At 40.2% G+C, this 16,884-nt stretch overlaps 1 protein-coding gene across 1 annotated transcript; it reads right to left on the reverse strand.

Moving 5' to 3' along the window:
• Positions 1-7,907: 7,907 nt before the first annotated feature.
• LOC114149416 (lymphoid enhancer-binding factor 1-like) lies at positions 7,908-14,282 on the reverse strand. Its single transcript, XM_028025258.1, has 8 exons — positions 13,613-14,282; positions 11,262-12,072; positions 10,514-10,578; positions 10,377-10,433; positions 10,110-10,260; positions 9,458-9,565; positions 9,286-9,349; positions 7,908-8,048 (listed from the first exon to the last, which is right to left on the reverse strand). The coding sequence occupies exons 1-8, from the start codon at positions 13,750-13,752 to the stop codon at positions 7,954-7,956; spliced, it is 1,491 nt and encodes a 496-aa protein (XP_027881059.1). The 5' UTR covers positions 13,753-14,282; the 3' UTR covers positions 7,908-7,953.
• Positions 14,283-16,884: the final 2,602 nt, after the last annotated feature.

Here is a 16,884-nt window from a genome sequence, read left to right on the forward strand (position 1 = left end):
ACAGTGGTGAGAGAAAATCCATTTGTCCATTTGCTTTTCTCTAAATTAGTTTTTAGAGAAAACTAAAAACTAATTTCAACGATTTCCACAAAAATTTTCACAAAATTCAGCGATTTTGTGATAAAATCGTTGAATTTACGCATTGCCCATTGAAATACAGAAAGACCGGGACGAGGTAGTGCAGTACTGTGCCTCACCTCCGGTGGCGCTGTCACACAAAGTGAATAAAGGCAGGCAGTTGGCGCATTCTCTTAATTTCGCCAATATACTTGTTTAGTTACACATGTTCTGTATATACTGACGTTCCGCAATCTATCTAATATATTTAATGAATGTGTGTGACATGCTTAGTATTCACGATCGGCCATAAATATGCAGTGAAAATGCGCAGTGTGAGTGTGAGTACAGTACCTAACTGATAGGGGGCAATGCTGAGTCCCATAGACGACAGGTGTTCTTCTTCTACGCATGGAAAGGACGGAAAACAATCGCAAAAATAAAGAAAATATGAATGGAATAGAACCTTTCAAGGCCAGGCTCTATGCCTGTCAGGGTTTTTGTAAATAAAAGCAAAATGAGACAGAAACGAGGACTTTTGTTGTTTTTACAACAGAGTGACAGACATTTGTGGAAAAGGACAGGTGCATGGACTTCACATAAAAATAAAGGTAAGAGCATACACGAGTTGTTTTGTTTGTTTAGGTGACCTAAAGAGGAATAAATACAAAAGTGTAATCTTCCCTCCACTTTACGATTATGCTCTCCTTTGTTTTGGTCTGTGGGAAAGAAGAAAAGCGCCTAAAGTTTGTGGTTGTAATTAAGGGCGCACCGATTACAGTTTTTTTTTTTGTTTTTTTTTTTTGGCCGATCACCAATCTTTAAATGGTTCTGAAGCATTGCTAAATATGTCATGCTATGTAAGCATCTACACAAGTTTATTGATTATTTTAAGTTTACATTTCATCACCAAAGATATGTCAACAATCATTTACAAGAGACGGTTGTTCATTTAGATTTTTTTTTTTTTTTTTTTTTAGTCATAAAACAATTTCTGAGCCTGACCTCCTACTGTCAAGGATCACCTTGCAGAAACAGGAATGTGCAGAGTTTTTCCGTACTTCCTTCAACTAACCAGTGCAGAAGAAAGCAACAGGCTTTATATATACACCATTCATAGTTTCTGGAAAGCAAAAGTAGGTGGCATTGACTCGTTTTATGGGATTTCTTTTCGATTTTGACTGAAGGCAAATGTCATTTTCCCAGAGCTGCATCTGTGTGTGTCTCACAGATAAAAGCCTCCAACAGGACCTTGTAATCAGACACAAGGTCAAACTAACCCACCAGTTAAGAACAGACGACTCCTTAACATTTAGTTAAAACAAGGGAACAAAGAGGTACTGGCATCTTTCTGAGCTGGATGAAAACATTTTATTAAATTGAAAACATTTTGAGTTTTCAGGGGGAAAAAATTTGCTGGAATGCTAATTGGAAATTCTAGGCCACGCTCGGATCGCGTACGTCAGGGCCACAGTAATGCTTGCTTTGCTAGAGTAACAATAAATCCAATTTTTATGTTTATAAAATATTTTCGCTCAAATCAAACAAAACGGGCAACATTTGCAGATGAAACGTCATAAAACGACAACGCGGCAGTTTGCATGTTGCCATAAAAAGCAAACATTTGGTGAAGCACTTAAAACATAGGCAATATGAAACGAGAAACAACTATTCTGTTCTGAGTTGTTTTGTTTTTTGGTTGTTTTTTGTTTTAATTTGAATATTGTTTTCTGCTTAATCGGAATTTGTGGAACAATTGTGCTTCGCTCCACACGGCCGCCGCGCTGAGGAAAGAACCGAGCGGTCCTTGTTGTCTTTTTCTTCACATTGTTTTCATTCCTCTTGTTGGGCTGGAAGATTAATTCTTAATGCATTTCACAACAGAAACGACTGCAGACAAAATATACAATCTGCTGAGAGAAAACACGACCCAGTTTCCATTTTGTCTCCATTTTCCCAGGACGCTGTTTGTGTTTGGAGCTACAGGGGAGGAGATAATAACATACACACTGAATTTTGCATGAAAAAAAAACGTGTCTGTTTTCCAGGACATAACGTTATTAGGCTATTATAGAAACCAGAATCTTCATATTGGTTTCAGATTAACTTTGATGTCTCTCTCTCTTTCTTTTTCCCTCTGTTTCCTTGGAGAGAAACTGAAAATCCACATAAAATCCCAACGAAATAATCTGAAACTTTAGGTTGAAATGGGATGGAAACTGAGAAAAGTTCAAAGCATCAAAGCTTGTGGATAGTTTAATAATGCAGTTTAATTTTGGTCTACACAAGACCTGTCATGTGCTCATCTTAAATAATGACACTGAAGTGAAAACGCACATAAAAAGTTTTTCTTTTATTCGGACAATTCCTCTGACAGTTTAGTGTCACGATCACCATGCTCGTTCTGTTCCAGACACATGTCGGAGATAAACGTGTTTAAATGTGTCTGCCGCCTCAGGTTTGTTTGCTCAGTTTAATGAAGAGGAAATGCCATTTCAACAGACCTGACTTTTGCATTTCATTAACTGGCCTGTAGGGGGTGCTGTTGTAGGAAACAGTTGAGTATTTTCTTTCTTAACCTCAACTCAAAGGTTTGTGCAATAATCATGTAAAGTGATCGACTTGGTTTCTCTTAATGAGCCCCTGGACGTAGCCTTGGAGATTCTCCTGATGTCGTTCTTTTCCCCCCTCTGCTTCTAAAAGCTCCGTCTTCTTCGTCTTTGCCTCCTGCGGTAGACACGCACGTTATTCTGAACTCTTTTCAGCACTCCGTCAAAGCAATAGAAATGATCCTCTTCGTCGCTGATGAGAGGGTTTTGCCTAAGTCCCCCTGATGGGTCTTTCTGCAGCTTTCTAACATCTGCAGTTTCCCAGGCAGAGAGCGGGTTGGGTGGGGGTCTCCCCTGCCTCTCCAGGCAGTGTGCCCACCCGGCCTCGGTGCGGTCGATCAGACCTCTGCAGAGCGGGGCGGGGCCCTCAGGTGCCTGCGAAGAAGGTAAGTGATGAGAATAATCCCTGCTGCTGACCCACTGGTTAATAAACATCAGATCATCATCAGATCAGGTTTGCTTGTGTTTTCTCTTCTGTCCACCAGAGGGCAGAATGTTGCTATAAAGTTCAGACTGTGGATCGCCCCATTGATGCAAACAGAGACACTCACAAAGACTACTATAATGTTTTCTCTCTAGTTAGGAAGCTGTCTTGGTGTTTATCTCTTCACTTCTGGTTTTCAGCACCGTTACACAGAGGTGTGCTTTGTTTCATTTTCCCTTTTCCTCTGATGCAAAAGTGAAAACACGACAGATGCAATGTGAAGTTTGATAGGCAGGTACTGCTTGGTCTTACTTGGGTAGAATCTAATTTGGTCCTCCAAAAAAACTGAACTGAACTGAACCCTGCAACTGGAAGATGACTACCAGGAACATCTTAGGCAACGGGTCGGTAGGGTGTTATAACTTTCTTCTAGACTTTGAATACATGTTCATTCCTAGACATCAATATATTAATGTTTCTTTTGAAATAACAGAGTGTTTGTTGTACGTTTCATTTACCTTCATATCTTTTTCTGCATCCTCCTTTTGGATGTCTTCTGAACTTTTTGAAAAGGTCTGTGATTCTCCTCCATGATGGACCAGACCGGGTTTTCTGTCCTCTCCAGCCCAGTTCTCAGAACCTTCCTCATCGTGCTCTGCATCCTCCCCGTGTTTCGGTGCAACTACCCATCCGTCGTCTCTCATTCTGAGACCGGAGAACTGGACATTAGTCGTAGCTTGTGCGTTGGGGGTTGTATGTTTCTTGAATCTTGGCTCAGAGTCTGTTTCAGGTTCTGGGTCGGGTAGCGTAGTCTGTCTCTGGTCTCCGCTGGGCTGGATGTCAGTTGTGCTGCTTTGACTGAAGACTTCAGTCGTGTCTTGGATCTCCATTTTCGTCGTGGTGGCTTCGGTCAGAGGCCTCGCTGTTGTAGTTTCGGTCTGGATCTCTTTGACTGAAGGTGTTGGTATCACTGATTCATCTGCTGCTGTTTTTGCCTCTCCGGTGGTTCTAAAAGCAACGTTCTCCTCAGTGGTAGTAACTCCTGATACTTTTTTAGCTAATCTGATATCAGTCATCTCCATCGTGTCTATTAGGTACAATTTCAACATGCTACCTATCCCTACAAGGCATTTACATTTGGATTTGTCTGTTTTAGATGGCACGGTTTCTGCGTAATTTGCTTGATGCATCCGCTGAATTTGTAACCTGCTTGCTAAAATCTGTAGGTTTTCATGTTTTCCTCTGTTTGCGCTGGGATCTTCCGCTTCCTTCCCTCCCTGCAGGGAGTGCGGCTCGGCTTCTTTTGTGTTTAACTCCTTCCTCAAATATTCAATATCATTATCCGCGGCCGGCCTTCTTGCGTACTGTGACCTATATATGGATCCTTTGTTCTCTTTGGATGCCAGCAGGGGTTGCCCCTGAAAGTAAACTCTATCTGCATCCCTACTAGATGCAGCTTTTGAAGAAAGTTGTTCCCAAAGACTTTTTTGCAAAGCAGAATCCTCTTTGAAAGGTAAAAGATTATCTTTGTGTGTCTGGATCTTTGACTGTAGAGGCTCTTTTAAGTTAATTCCTTTCCACATTCTGTCTTTTTGCCTGTTTTTTGGCTCCACAGCATCTTTTCCCCATGTTTTCTTAATCCTCATTGCCGATTTCACTTCCCCGCCATCAGAGCTGCAGGCGACAATCAGCGCTGTTGCTGCGCAGCATCCCATTTTCCGCAACTCGGCGTCGGGAATAAGTTGTCGGCGCAGCTCAGATTTATCCAGTAAGAAATATGGAAAGTTGCGGCTGGACGGCCAAGGCAACGAGGGCGACAGGAAATCGAGGCTGTTTATAATTACATCTATGGGAATCTTAATTGGTTCGTTTATAACATGTAGGGCAGGTAGAAGGTTGGATTTTTCCAGAAATGCTGGAAAATGTTTCCCTGCTCCATTTAAAGAAGCCACAGCCTGAAATGACAGAAGGAGAAATTAGTTGCAAAATCGCTAAAAACCACATCGACCCCATTTTAGAGTCACATGGGGGTTTCTTGTGCAGTCAACCCTATTCCATGCTAATATAAATACATATATGTATACATCTAGTTGACATTTTTTAACAGTCATGGCTCCCAAAGGAAAAATCCATCTTGACTTTTGGCAGTCGCCTGAACTTTCCTCCACAGGGTAAGCCACTACTCTGGGATGTGTGTGAAATGTGGAATATTTCTTATTTTTTAACCAAATTGCATTAAGGTTCTGCTTCATTGAAGTTCTGACTTATGCAGAACTCCTAATGGAAAACGAAATGCAGTAAAAACAAATTCTGACTTCCTGAGTTTGTTTCGTTGCAGACGTGTCCAAAGTTTGGTCCGGTTCCACTGTGCATCTTTAAAGCTGCGAGCTAGTTTTTAGTTTTTAGGTCTCTCTCTCTTTCTCGCTCTCTCTCTCTCAAAATACTGTCCGGTAAAGTATTCATACACTTTTTTAACTTTTTGTCATGGATTTTAACCAAAAACTCTTAATGTTTCTGAGGGGGACTTTATGAGATTGAGACCCTGTGACTTCAAAACAAAAATCTATGCATGTTTGTTTTTTATTATTATCATTATTCTTTCCAAATAAAAATCTGGAAAGTGTGGCATGCATTTGCACAGAATCGACCTAAGCCAATAATTTGTAGAAGCTTTCTTTTTTTCTTTTTGCTGAATTTACAGCTGTAGGTTTTTCTTTAGAAACTACTTTTAGCTCCGTCCACCTGGAGACCAGCTTCCCTTTCCTGACCGAAGGAAAACATCCGCACAGCATGACGCTGCCACCACCATACCAGCTCTACATTTACACCGGAGTTCAATTACATCTGATTTACCAGTCAGATGAATTCTAACAATAGCATGACATAAACATAACACTTTGTTAAGATGTAACAAAAACAGTTACAATATATTTTTTTAAAAAAACATCAAATCTCATTAAATTCTACATTTTGCATTCAGTTTTTTTTCCTCCACTAAGCAAATGTACCAGAGTTTTACTGTCCACTACTGGACTGAAAATATGTATTAGAAATAGAACAAAAATGATATTTTTTCTTCACACATGGTAAATATCATTCAACATTCTACTCGGTGTCATAGGTTTCTGCAGATATCAGCTTGGAATGATAGAAAAATGCCTCAAAATGAGTTCATATCTGCTTCCCGATTATAGATAGTGTAATTTGTTGAATGTTTGGCTGCTTTGCAGTAGTGTGGCCATCTCCTCTGGACCAGCAGACCCAAGCCGTATTCTCAGTGCATCAATATCCAACAGTTTAATAATCAGATGAGAGATTGCATTAGATTATCATTAATAAAGTATGGAGGGGGGGAAAAAAGCATACCAGCGCTGGAAAACGAATCCCCCGAATTATTCTTTCCGGTTCCTGGTTAGAATAATGGCGTCTGTGTGTCCAGTAAAAAGATAGGCTCCTTTGCATCTGCTGCTCAGCCACATACACACAGTACTTGTGGAGGCGCGGACAGCTGTGCGCAGTGTGACGTTTTCCAGAGGGCGCCCTGGGTCTGCCGGCGAGCAGCTTTCTGCACAAGGGCCAGTAAAAGTAATCCATAACCCAGTCCCCGTCTCCAAGGAGACTCAGGTCAGAGAGGAGCAGAGAGAGCAGCAGTAGCCACGGCCTCATTGTCCCGGGAAGGAGAGCAGCGTAGGATCCGCACTGCGGGTTCTATCTGTTCCGCGGTGTTCTGCTTTGCCTGTATGCAAACCCTGCTGCACTCAAAAGTGTTAAACCTTAGAGATAATAAAAAAATTTTTAAAAAACCTAATTGTTGCGCAGTTTGTCCACATCAGGGCACAAAGGTTTCATCATGAGGAAAACGCAAAGTCAAAAGGTTTCACACCCATCGAACCACAGGAGCTATGTTAGCTAGCTACGTTTAGGAATTGCGAAATTGGAATTTGCTTAATGAGGACACTGCAATTAAACAGAAAGAAAAGAAAAAGTTTTTTTTGCTTAAAGGTTTTTGCACGAGAAGACGGTGGTTTTGCCACTCTATCGAAATTGGCGTATGTCGCAAAACCGCGACAGAAACAATTTTGTTTAGCATCACAAGCCTCGCGTGATCATTATCCAGACTTTACTGATGGCGGAAACGACGAAGAAGGCAACAGGAAGTGGTAGGAGGAGGTTTTTTTCATAACTTATCACGTGAAGAAACTCCCTTCATGTGTGACCTCTTTTTTTTCCGCGTTTCTAATTTAATGGATTAGAGTTTGCGTTTCTAATCTTAGTGTTTAATAGAAACACTGTGGAATATTGTCTTTTTCAATGTTAGCACATTTGTATGTTGAGGGTCACTGACCTGATGGATCACTGAAAAAAAACCCACAAAATGTCACCAAATATCTCAGGTCTAGTTTCTAGTCCAAATATCTTAGTATGCTTGAAATAAGACAAAATAACTTGTATGTAATTTTTCAGCAAGATTTGTTTTAAGTCAGTAATTCTTGAATAGTTTCACTTTCAGATTAATTTGCCTATGTTGGAGTAAATTCTCTGTCATTCAGATTACAACAGCTCTTGTGGAAGGTTGTACTTCTTGAGTTTCTGCTTGTTCTTCTTCCAAACAGCATCTGTTTCTGAGGATCTCTGAGGCCCACTTGCAAACAAATAATTCCTAAAAAAAAAATAATCCTGCGTTCAACAATCTTTTTACTCTGATGTATTTAGTTAAAAAGTCAAAGTGATTCATGTACGGCTTAAGAAAAACACCTTCTGTGACATTGTTCATTTCTTTGTTGGATTGATATTAAACCATGAAACCAGGCTTTTTAAATGCAAAACAAAACACTTTTATTGTCATAACTAGAAGCGGGGTCTTCAATCAGTCTCTGCTTTGGGCCCTCGGTGGTGTTGGGCCGACTCTGAGGCGGAGTCTGGGATTAAGTGGAGAAATGGGACTGGCCTTGGAGTGTCTATGAATTATAAAGAAAAAGGGATACAACGTCAGAGGGAGATAAAACTAGCAAATACAATTATTTAAGTGCTCAAGTAGGAAATGTCACATCTTATACATGACAACTCTTAATTAGATGCTAAAAATTGTTTGAAACTGAAAGACTTCTGAAATCTGGAGACTTGAGATTTTTCAATGAGAAAAAAAAAATTTAAAAATTTCTGACTGTTAAGAAAAATTCAAGAAAATCTTGTGTTTGTTCTTTGCAAAGTACGTTCTCTGCATACAAAGAGACCTTTGGATATCTTTTGAATATCTAATAAGAGTGAAATTAATGCTTTTGAGTTTCAGTGACTCACAAACGTGACGTGAACGTTGCTACATTTTGTCACGTTAAAATCTCAACGTTCAGTGTACTGCGTTTGGGATTTAATATGATAGAGCAACACAAAACAATGCCAAACTATAAAGAGAAAAAAAGTAATTAATTGTTTTATATGTCTTTCTTTTCACCAAAAAATATAGTGTTCATTTATATTTAGCCTCTGTATGAAAACATTTTGTGGAAGCACTTTTCAAGTGAAACTATAGATACAGACTGAATTTCTTTTTTACTGTTTAAAAAACAGCTAGTCTTGCCACAGATTCTAAATTTTATACAGGTCTGGACTTTGACTGGGCCATGTTTCTCTCTTAGTTCTGTTGTCCTGCTGAAAGATTAACCTCAGCTCCAGACTCAATTGTTTTGACATGTTTTCTTCCAGGACGTCCCTGAGTTTAACTCCATCCATCTTGCTAGAGGAAACCTCTACGTTTTTCTTCACCAATGGTTTTATGCATGTAGGATTGAAAATGTTGGTCACATACGACCGGCGCACGTCTGTCATTTCCTGCACATGGCTGGTGGCAAAAAGTAAACGGCATTCCTCGTGAATTTCTTTCAACGGCGGCTTTCTTCTTGTCACTCTTCCGCAAAGGCTTGATTTGTGGACTGAACAGTTCGTGCTTAAGAGTAAAACCTGAGTTTTCAAGGGCCGTCAGAACTAAGTGTGCAAATGAAAAAAATTCAATGAGATAAGCTGAGGGTTGTGTTTGCGAGAAAGCTGGAAAATGTTCAAGAGGCAGGAGTTTAATTAGATGCATTGATTTAAACTCCACAGAACTGACAGTCATGTTATCCAAAGTGACTCATTTTGAGCATATTTCATGTTTTCATTGTATGAACACATGCAGGGATGAACAGAAATCAGTCTTACAGGCTGTACTGCTGCTGCTGCTGCTCTCTGATGTCTTATTTTTCACCCCTTTCCTCTTCTTGCCCTAAAAGTGAAACATATCAGACTTCAGTTGGAAGGATCTAATTCTGGTCTCAGTGTTTCATCAGCATTAAGCTGGTGAAGCGGCCATGTTTGAACAGAACGCACGTACATAGTTATCACTGGCGGACCAACCAGGGTGTTGCTGCTGGTGGAGCTTTTGTTCCAGTCTGGCCTTCTCGAAATATTTGGCCTTCACCTCGACTGGCAAACAGTTCCACTGTGGAAACACGACGGAACCATGTCAGTACTGACACTGACCAGCTGATGCAACACACACGACCAGGAATATTAAACTATTTGCTTCTTGAGTTTTTCCAATTTCTTTTTTACTGCATTTGATTTAATTTCATACTCTGCTCATGAGGGATGAAGTTGAACTCACTCAATAGATGGTATTGTTAGTATTATTATTAACACTTCTGGCAGTTTTACTTTCCTGTTTTTACTTTTTAAGTTGTAACAGAGGTGAACTTGCAGTGGAAAAAGAAAACAGGAGATCCAATAAAAATTAAATTAAAGTTAATTTGTTACAAGTAATCAAATTAAGTTTATGCAATTACGTTTATTAAATTGTCATATTAAATAAACGTAAATTAATTAAGTTTAATTCGATTACACATAGTAAATAATCCCTCTCTTTCTTTAAGTCGGAGCTCCATTCTCTTTTTTTCAGTGCAGACTGAACAAAACCACATCAACATGATCTTAAATTATCCACCCGGACGCAGATTTCCTGAAAGTTCAGGATCAGTCTGACTCACCATTTCTCCCACAAATCTATTCACCATAGCACTTCTGCTGATATTGAGCTCAGACACCACCTTTGGTCTAATCTCCTTCAGGAAAAGGATGAAGGCGTTTGGTGGCTTTTTAACGTACGGTCGGCCAACGTCCTGCTTGTCTCTGACCCGTCTGTGGTGAGGTACAGCAGAGAGAGAAATGAAAGTAAGAACACAGAAACCTGATCAGCTGAGACACAACAAGAGATAAGAAAGCAACTAGAAGGAATCCATTTATAAAAAAGGTACTTTGAGACGTTGACATTCAGAGGAGTCTGGATAGCCTTGTATAAGATTTCTCCATTCCTGCACAGAATCACAGTAACATACAAACAAAAGCTCCACAGGTTTAGAGTTTTGTTGGTCTTTATATGTGTATTACTTACAGGACTCCAGCTGGTTGTAGCAATACATTTTCAGGCAGATAACATCCTGATAAACTGTGCAGATTCTGAAGGTAAAAACACAAAATAAGTGTGTTACAACCAGCTGCTGGGATTGAAATCGACCCACCGGGTTACTGGACCCCACAAACCCAATAACATGCAGCAAAATCAGAAATGAAGGACTTTGCCGTTTGCAAGTCTCAAACCAACAGTTAGCTAACGCTAACCATTCAGACATGGTTAGCCATTTTTGCTAACCATTTGGTTTTGGTTAAGACAATTTTTAACTGTCTGAATGGATAGCTAATCATTCAGACTAACCATTAAAACGTTGTCTTAATTATTAGCTAACAATTCAGACTAAGGCATTGTCCACTAAAACTAAAATGTTTTTAGTTTTAATGGTTAGCTTCAGCTAATATTATAATGCAGTTTTAGCATTTTCTTCTGCTAATTTTTTTTATGTCGTTAGCAGCTTAGCGTTAGCTTCTGTGAGCTTTTTAAAATGTTTTTAGCGGTTTAGCCTTGCTGTAGCTAAGATTGTAGTTTAGCGAGTTAGTGGTTAATGAACCCAAGCTTTCTAATTAGCTGTTCCCGCCACTCGCAATAAGTAGTGCTGTAATTGGTTCTTGAATCCGGATGATAAAGATTTTACGGAATTATACAATTATCGGCTGCGCTGTGAAATAATACTTAATTGATTAGCATATTTATTGAGGTAAGACATCTGTCTCTGTCACTGACTCACCAGTTTCTGACTGTCAGCGCCTCCTGCTGGCAGGGCAGGAGGTCGGATAATCATCTGTTGTAAGTCTGGCAGTACAAGAGGAGAAGGAGGAGCGTGATGGGTAAATGTTGGAGGTGGAGGCCTGAACATGTGATCATGCTGTGCTCCCAGACTGAATGGAGTGTTGGTGTTGACGGTGACCCCTGGTGGAGCACGGATGACAGGCGGATGAGCGTGAAGAGGAGCACGATGGGTAAATGTTGGAGGTGGAAGCCTGAACATGTGCTCTTGAACTCCACCCTGAGTCAGTACAGTGTTGGTGTGGGACTCTGGTGGAGCAAGCCAGGCAGAAGAAGTATACGGTGTCAGTAATGGAGGAGGAGGGAGAAGCTGCTTCTTCCTAAGAAGGTCTTCCATATTGTCCCCGTTAGTCCAGTTCTTGTTTTCAAACTCCTCTTGCCGGGTCGAGTTAATTTCTTCCTTGTACTGCTTACTAGAGACAGAGTTCTCTGAATCTTTGTCACTCCTCAAGTTCTCCCTAAGAAGGCCATCTACAAACTCCCAAGTTTTGGGCGCTTTCTTCTTCGTTGCTAGGGTTAGGGTGCTGCTGTCAGAGACAGAGCTCTCTGAATCCTCCTTATTCCCTGAACTCATCCAGATCTCAGAATCATGAGATTCTATGATTTGTGGAGGAAGAGGAAGCAAACAAGGAGAGGGGCTGAGCTCCTCCCTAACAAACTTTTCTATATAGTTCCTGTCGTGGTCGCATTCCTCGGTGAGTTCCTGGGAGGAGACGGAGCTCCTGGAATCTTTGGGCTTCACTGAACTCGGCCTGACAAATGAAGATATACAGCTGCCATTTAATACCATATAATTTAGTCACTGCAGGCATCATATATCATGTTTAAATTATCCACCAAAAACTGTTTTTTTTTGTTTTTTTTAAGGTATAGAACCACCTTTTGAAAAAATATGATGAACTTTTAAAGTAAAAAATATGTTATATTTTCCAGTTTGGTGTTTGCGCCTACCCTGGCTCTAAAGCCGCAAAGGGGAATGAATAAAATACATTATTATTATTTTATTATTACTATTATTTATGCTCATCCTCCAAAATACTTACCCATGTTCTACCTATCTACATCTAGACATTGTAAAATGCTTCAAACTCTGGTGAGGTTTCACCTTCGAGAAACATCCAACTACAAAATAGTACTTTATTTCGAAACGTATTTACATTTTGGAATGGCCTAGTCCAGGGGTTTCAAACTCAATTTACCCGGGGGCCGCTGGAGGTAGAGTCTGGGTGAGGCTGGGCCGCATTCACACACACGGTCTCCTCAGCCGAACCTTTCTGATTGCCTATTACCATATTTGGCCGCAGTCAGGCGCTGTAACAGCCGTAATTGTGTAGTGTCTCTTTAAGATACTCTAGTATTGCTAATGATGTCAGAAGTATGCGCCACGGCTTCTCTGTAGAGAGCGTGGGAGAAACGTGCTAGACGGACATGTTAGCTCCCTAACTTTTTAGTAATGTTACGGGTTGTTTGGACGCTGCTCAATTTTCATGTCTGATAATATAGCAGCCGTTCAACCGGCTTTGTAAGTTTGGTGAAGAGCGTATTTATTAAAGGACAACACGGTGGAATTCCCAGTACCAGTGTGGTTGTGGGTTTTTGACCGTCCTGACGAATCTGCCGCCTCCTCTCCTCCCTTAAACACAACCCAAGCGTTACAGCGCCTAACCTTAATTACGTTACACTGATCAGCAACTTGCGGGTCTAGACTGGATGCTGAAGCACGTGAAGCGGGAACGGCCGCGGAAATTGCGCATGTACCGCATGCAAATAATGACAAATAGAAAATGCAAATAGGCCCGGCCGACGTCCCGCCCCCAAGAGCAATATACTCCACCGTGATTGGTAAGTTCGTTCAGCTCCGCACACAACACTGAAAAGTGCCAATTATATCAAACTCGCGGGCCGCACTAACAATAAACTTTCATATTAAGGCGGGGGCCACAAACTATCGTCCCGAGGGCCACAGTTGGCCCACGGGCCACGAGTTTGAGACCCCTGGCCTAGTCAAAGTCCAGACCTAAGCTAATCTCACATGAAGTCTCTTGAAACTGCTCAGAGATTTGTGGCTGTTATGTGGAAAATGTTTAAGGAGTACAAATCATTTTTGCAAGACACCTTAAAATGTGAAACCACTGTTGGTGATGAAACTCGTAATGCATTATTAAAAACACATCTATAAACATGTCTACAACTCTACAATTTCCTGTTATATTGAGTTCAGTAGGTTATTTAGATGTTACAGAATTACAGAAAACAAAAAAGCTCTCTCTCCCTGTCCCTGTAAATACTGACCTGACGTGTTCAGACATGGTCCACCTCTCTATCCTAACCTGCTCGTTAAAATATTCTTCAGGTTTGATTTCTTCAAGCTGCGAGGCTAGAAAGCTGTTCGCTCGATGAAGGCTTGCGGAGAAGTGGTGAAGGTGAAACATGTCACTCGGATCTTTGACTCTGTGACTCAGGTTCTATGGATTGCTTCTCGTGATGTCAGCTTCTTCTGCCACTCTGTTTCCAAAGGCTTCGGGGAACCAACATAATTTGTTTTGATTTGAAATTTTAACAGGAAATGCTTAAGGAAAAAAAGCAAACGGTGACATTAAAAGCTTAGAATCAACCTCGGCAGGGCCTCTGGTTGTTGTTTTCTCCTACTTACTATTTTCAGTCTTGTGCCTCAAACTGAGATGGATTTTTGGCACTATAGGGTGTGTTTCTTCCAAGACGTCAAATAATTTTTTTTCTCCAAAAATGCTCACCGCTGTTAAAACTGGGCTTTCTATGCGAATAAAAAGTTCAGACCACAAGATGGTCTTATCCTACCCTACCGTACATTTTGACTAAATCATACCATCCTTCCATTCACTTTTGATAAAAAGCCTAATTTTAAACCCTGTCTGAGATGTGAAAGGTTTGGCTTTTAGCCTCCTAAAACAGACGCAGTATGTGACCCAGTGATGCTTTTTGCATGTTATCAGACTGTCCCCATATCGCTCCAATGGCTCTGGTGAGGAAGACAAATACTGCACATTAGTCTTTGCTACCTTCACTCAAACAGCAGGTAAGAGTTCTTAGCTTCAAATATTCGCTTTGTGAACAAGTAGGTTTGTTTCATAGCTATTAACAGAACGTGCAAATATACAACTGGTGTCATTAACCTCTGTTCAGCTTAAATACTGACAGATGATGACCAATGGCTCTGTTAAGATTAAGTTCTGCTCTGCTCAGGGTCAGGAATACACAATTCTATTTTAAAATTAGACAACTGTTCTTTGCAAAATAAAAAATAAACAAATACATATTTATCCTTTGAATGTCTTTTATTTCTTGTCTTGTAACAAAAAAAAAGACTTAAATGCAGTTTTGTTTTTTGATTTTAATGTGACAGACCAACACAAAGCTACAGATAATTGTGGTGTGGAAGGAAAATTATGTACAAGATTTTTACTTTGTCTTTATTATTATAATTTATATTATATTTATTGTAATAATCTTCAATATATATGTGTGTATGGGGGGTAGGGGGGTCGCATATATATTTTTAAACAATAGAAATTTTTATGTTCAGGATAAATACTATAAAAATAAAGGCAATTTCACTTCTAGATGACCAGAAATGTGATTAAATTAAACATTAAACACGCGTGAACATGTCTTGCACAGTGAGCCACGCACATGCGTGGTTCGTATAAAAAAAAAGCCAACTGTATGGCGCAGTATTTTACGGAGCCCTCTAGGGGACATGGGGATTTTTTTTTTCTTTTGCGTTCCCTCGCAAAACTTTTGCGTTCCCTCGCAATACTGTACTGGTCAGTTCTGCAGTATAATTGAATACTGCAAATACTGAATACTGAAAAAAAAAAATCCCCATGTCCCCTAGAGGGCTCCGTAGTATTTAACATAATTAAATCTAGTGAACAGAAACAAAAAAAATATTTTCATTATTTCAAAGATCTCAAAATTACAGCCTCCCGACCTCCACTTCAGTTCTTCCTGTTATATCGCGCCGACCGACATGGGGAACACGAGCTCTGCCTGCCAGATGAGCAACTACAGCAAAAGGAACGTGCGTGTTTTCATCATGGAGGAGGCCCAGGAGATCGACGCCTTCATTACTGCGCAGAGCGGTGGCGGCGATGAAGAGCGGAGCCTTCCGTCTGCGCTTCTGGGAACTAAAACGTTTCGCTTCAGGAAGGACGTGAGCTGCGTGCGCGTGCTGGCCTCGCAGACTCAGGAAGCGCCCTGGGAGCCCGAGCGCTTTCTGTCCGTCTTCGTGGAGGATGAAGAGGATGAGAACATCTGCTCCAAGCAGATCATACACAACATGTCGCTGAGTGCTCCAGTCACCGTTCTGCTCTATGATGTGTGATACACCCACTGTTAACCGCACACATGTTAGAAAACATAAAATGGTTATATAATTGTTTCACACCCACAAATTATAATCACCCTGCTATTTACATATCTTGTAGCACTCCCAGTAAAATGACTTCATTGTGGCCTTTATGTATCTGCTCAGTCATTATAAAGTAAAATGAGATTTGGTATCGTTTTTATTCTACTGACTGTATGCTTGACTGAAGTTAGAACTTGAATCGCTGTTGTGAAAGAACGTTTCCACTTTCCACTTGAGTTTTGTCTAAGTGCATTACGATGATAATGGCTTCAAAAATATTCATCCTTTACCAGCCTTTAAATGTTACCCTGGCTTCATACACCTTCAACCGTGTGCAGACAGGCCCATGTAAGCGAGTTATGATAATGATTGTATAAACAATAAACAAAGACTCTACAGAGCCAGGAAGTCAACTAAACCAAGCTATAAAAAAAAACCCCTCCGTAAACCAGAGAAGAGAACAAAATAAGCACAGGAAGGATTTGGGGACAAACAAAACCCAGAAACACACACAATGTCCGAATTTCATTGTGTGTGTTACACATTTTTCCCCTAGCTGCTCTCTGGAGAATAAAGATAGGGCTCATCCCACATTTATATGACTCTGTCCGTCAGGGAGGGCACCGTTTTACCTCCAGTTAGCTGTCAATATTTCCGAAATGTATGCTGAAAATGGATGAATACTGAAAATTGTTGTAGGTGGCCTGTTGTGTTGCAACTACAAGCCAGTAGATGTCAATGGAGAGCAGCACTCAGTAAAGCTGGCATTTTTTCTTTGAAACATAAGCTGTGAAATTAAATTCTAACCGTGGATATGCTTGTGTGACGCAAAAATATGTAAATTATTATTATTATTATTATTATTATTAATAGTAGTAGTAGATGTTTTCCGTCGAGTTCTGACGAGAAACATATGGACCAATTCAAAAATAATTCTTTCAGAATCTAAAAATACTTTATTAATCTCAAAGACAAAATTTTTTTGCTGTAACTCGTGTTTTCTGCGAGGTACTTTATTTCAGCTGCAGTGAAAGAAAGCATTCTTTGCTTTACTTTTTTTTTTTTTTATTGGAAAATATACATGTAGACAGATTTGTGTAACACCACAGAAATGTAAACAACCTTGCCTGGTTTAAAAAAGTTAATAATATACTAAATATACAGGTGGTTCAAC

This window comes from Xiphophorus couchianus, chromosome 8 (genome assembly GCF_001444195.1).
Source record: "Xiphophorus couchianus chromosome 8, X_couchianus-1.0, whole genome shotgun sequence".
NCBI classification, from domain to species: domain Eukaryota; kingdom Metazoa; phylum Chordata; class Actinopteri; order Cyprinodontiformes; family Poeciliidae; genus Xiphophorus; species Xiphophorus couchianus.

Excerpts from the sequence above, each read along its gene's own strand:
- LOC114149416 (XM_028025258.1), bottom strand. The coding sequence starts at position 13,752 with ATGTTTCACCTTCACCACTTCTCCGCAAGCCTTCATCGAGCGAACAGC. Across the intron at positions 10,579-11,261 it reads GCGCTGACAGTCAGAAACTG|AATCTGCACAGTTTATCAGG; the intron begins GTGAGTCAGTGA and ends TTTTACCTTCAG. Across the intron at positions 10,261-10,376 it reads CTGAATGTCAACGTCTCAAA|ACGGGTCAGAGACAAGCAGG; the intron begins GTACCTTTTTTA and ends ACCTCACCACAG.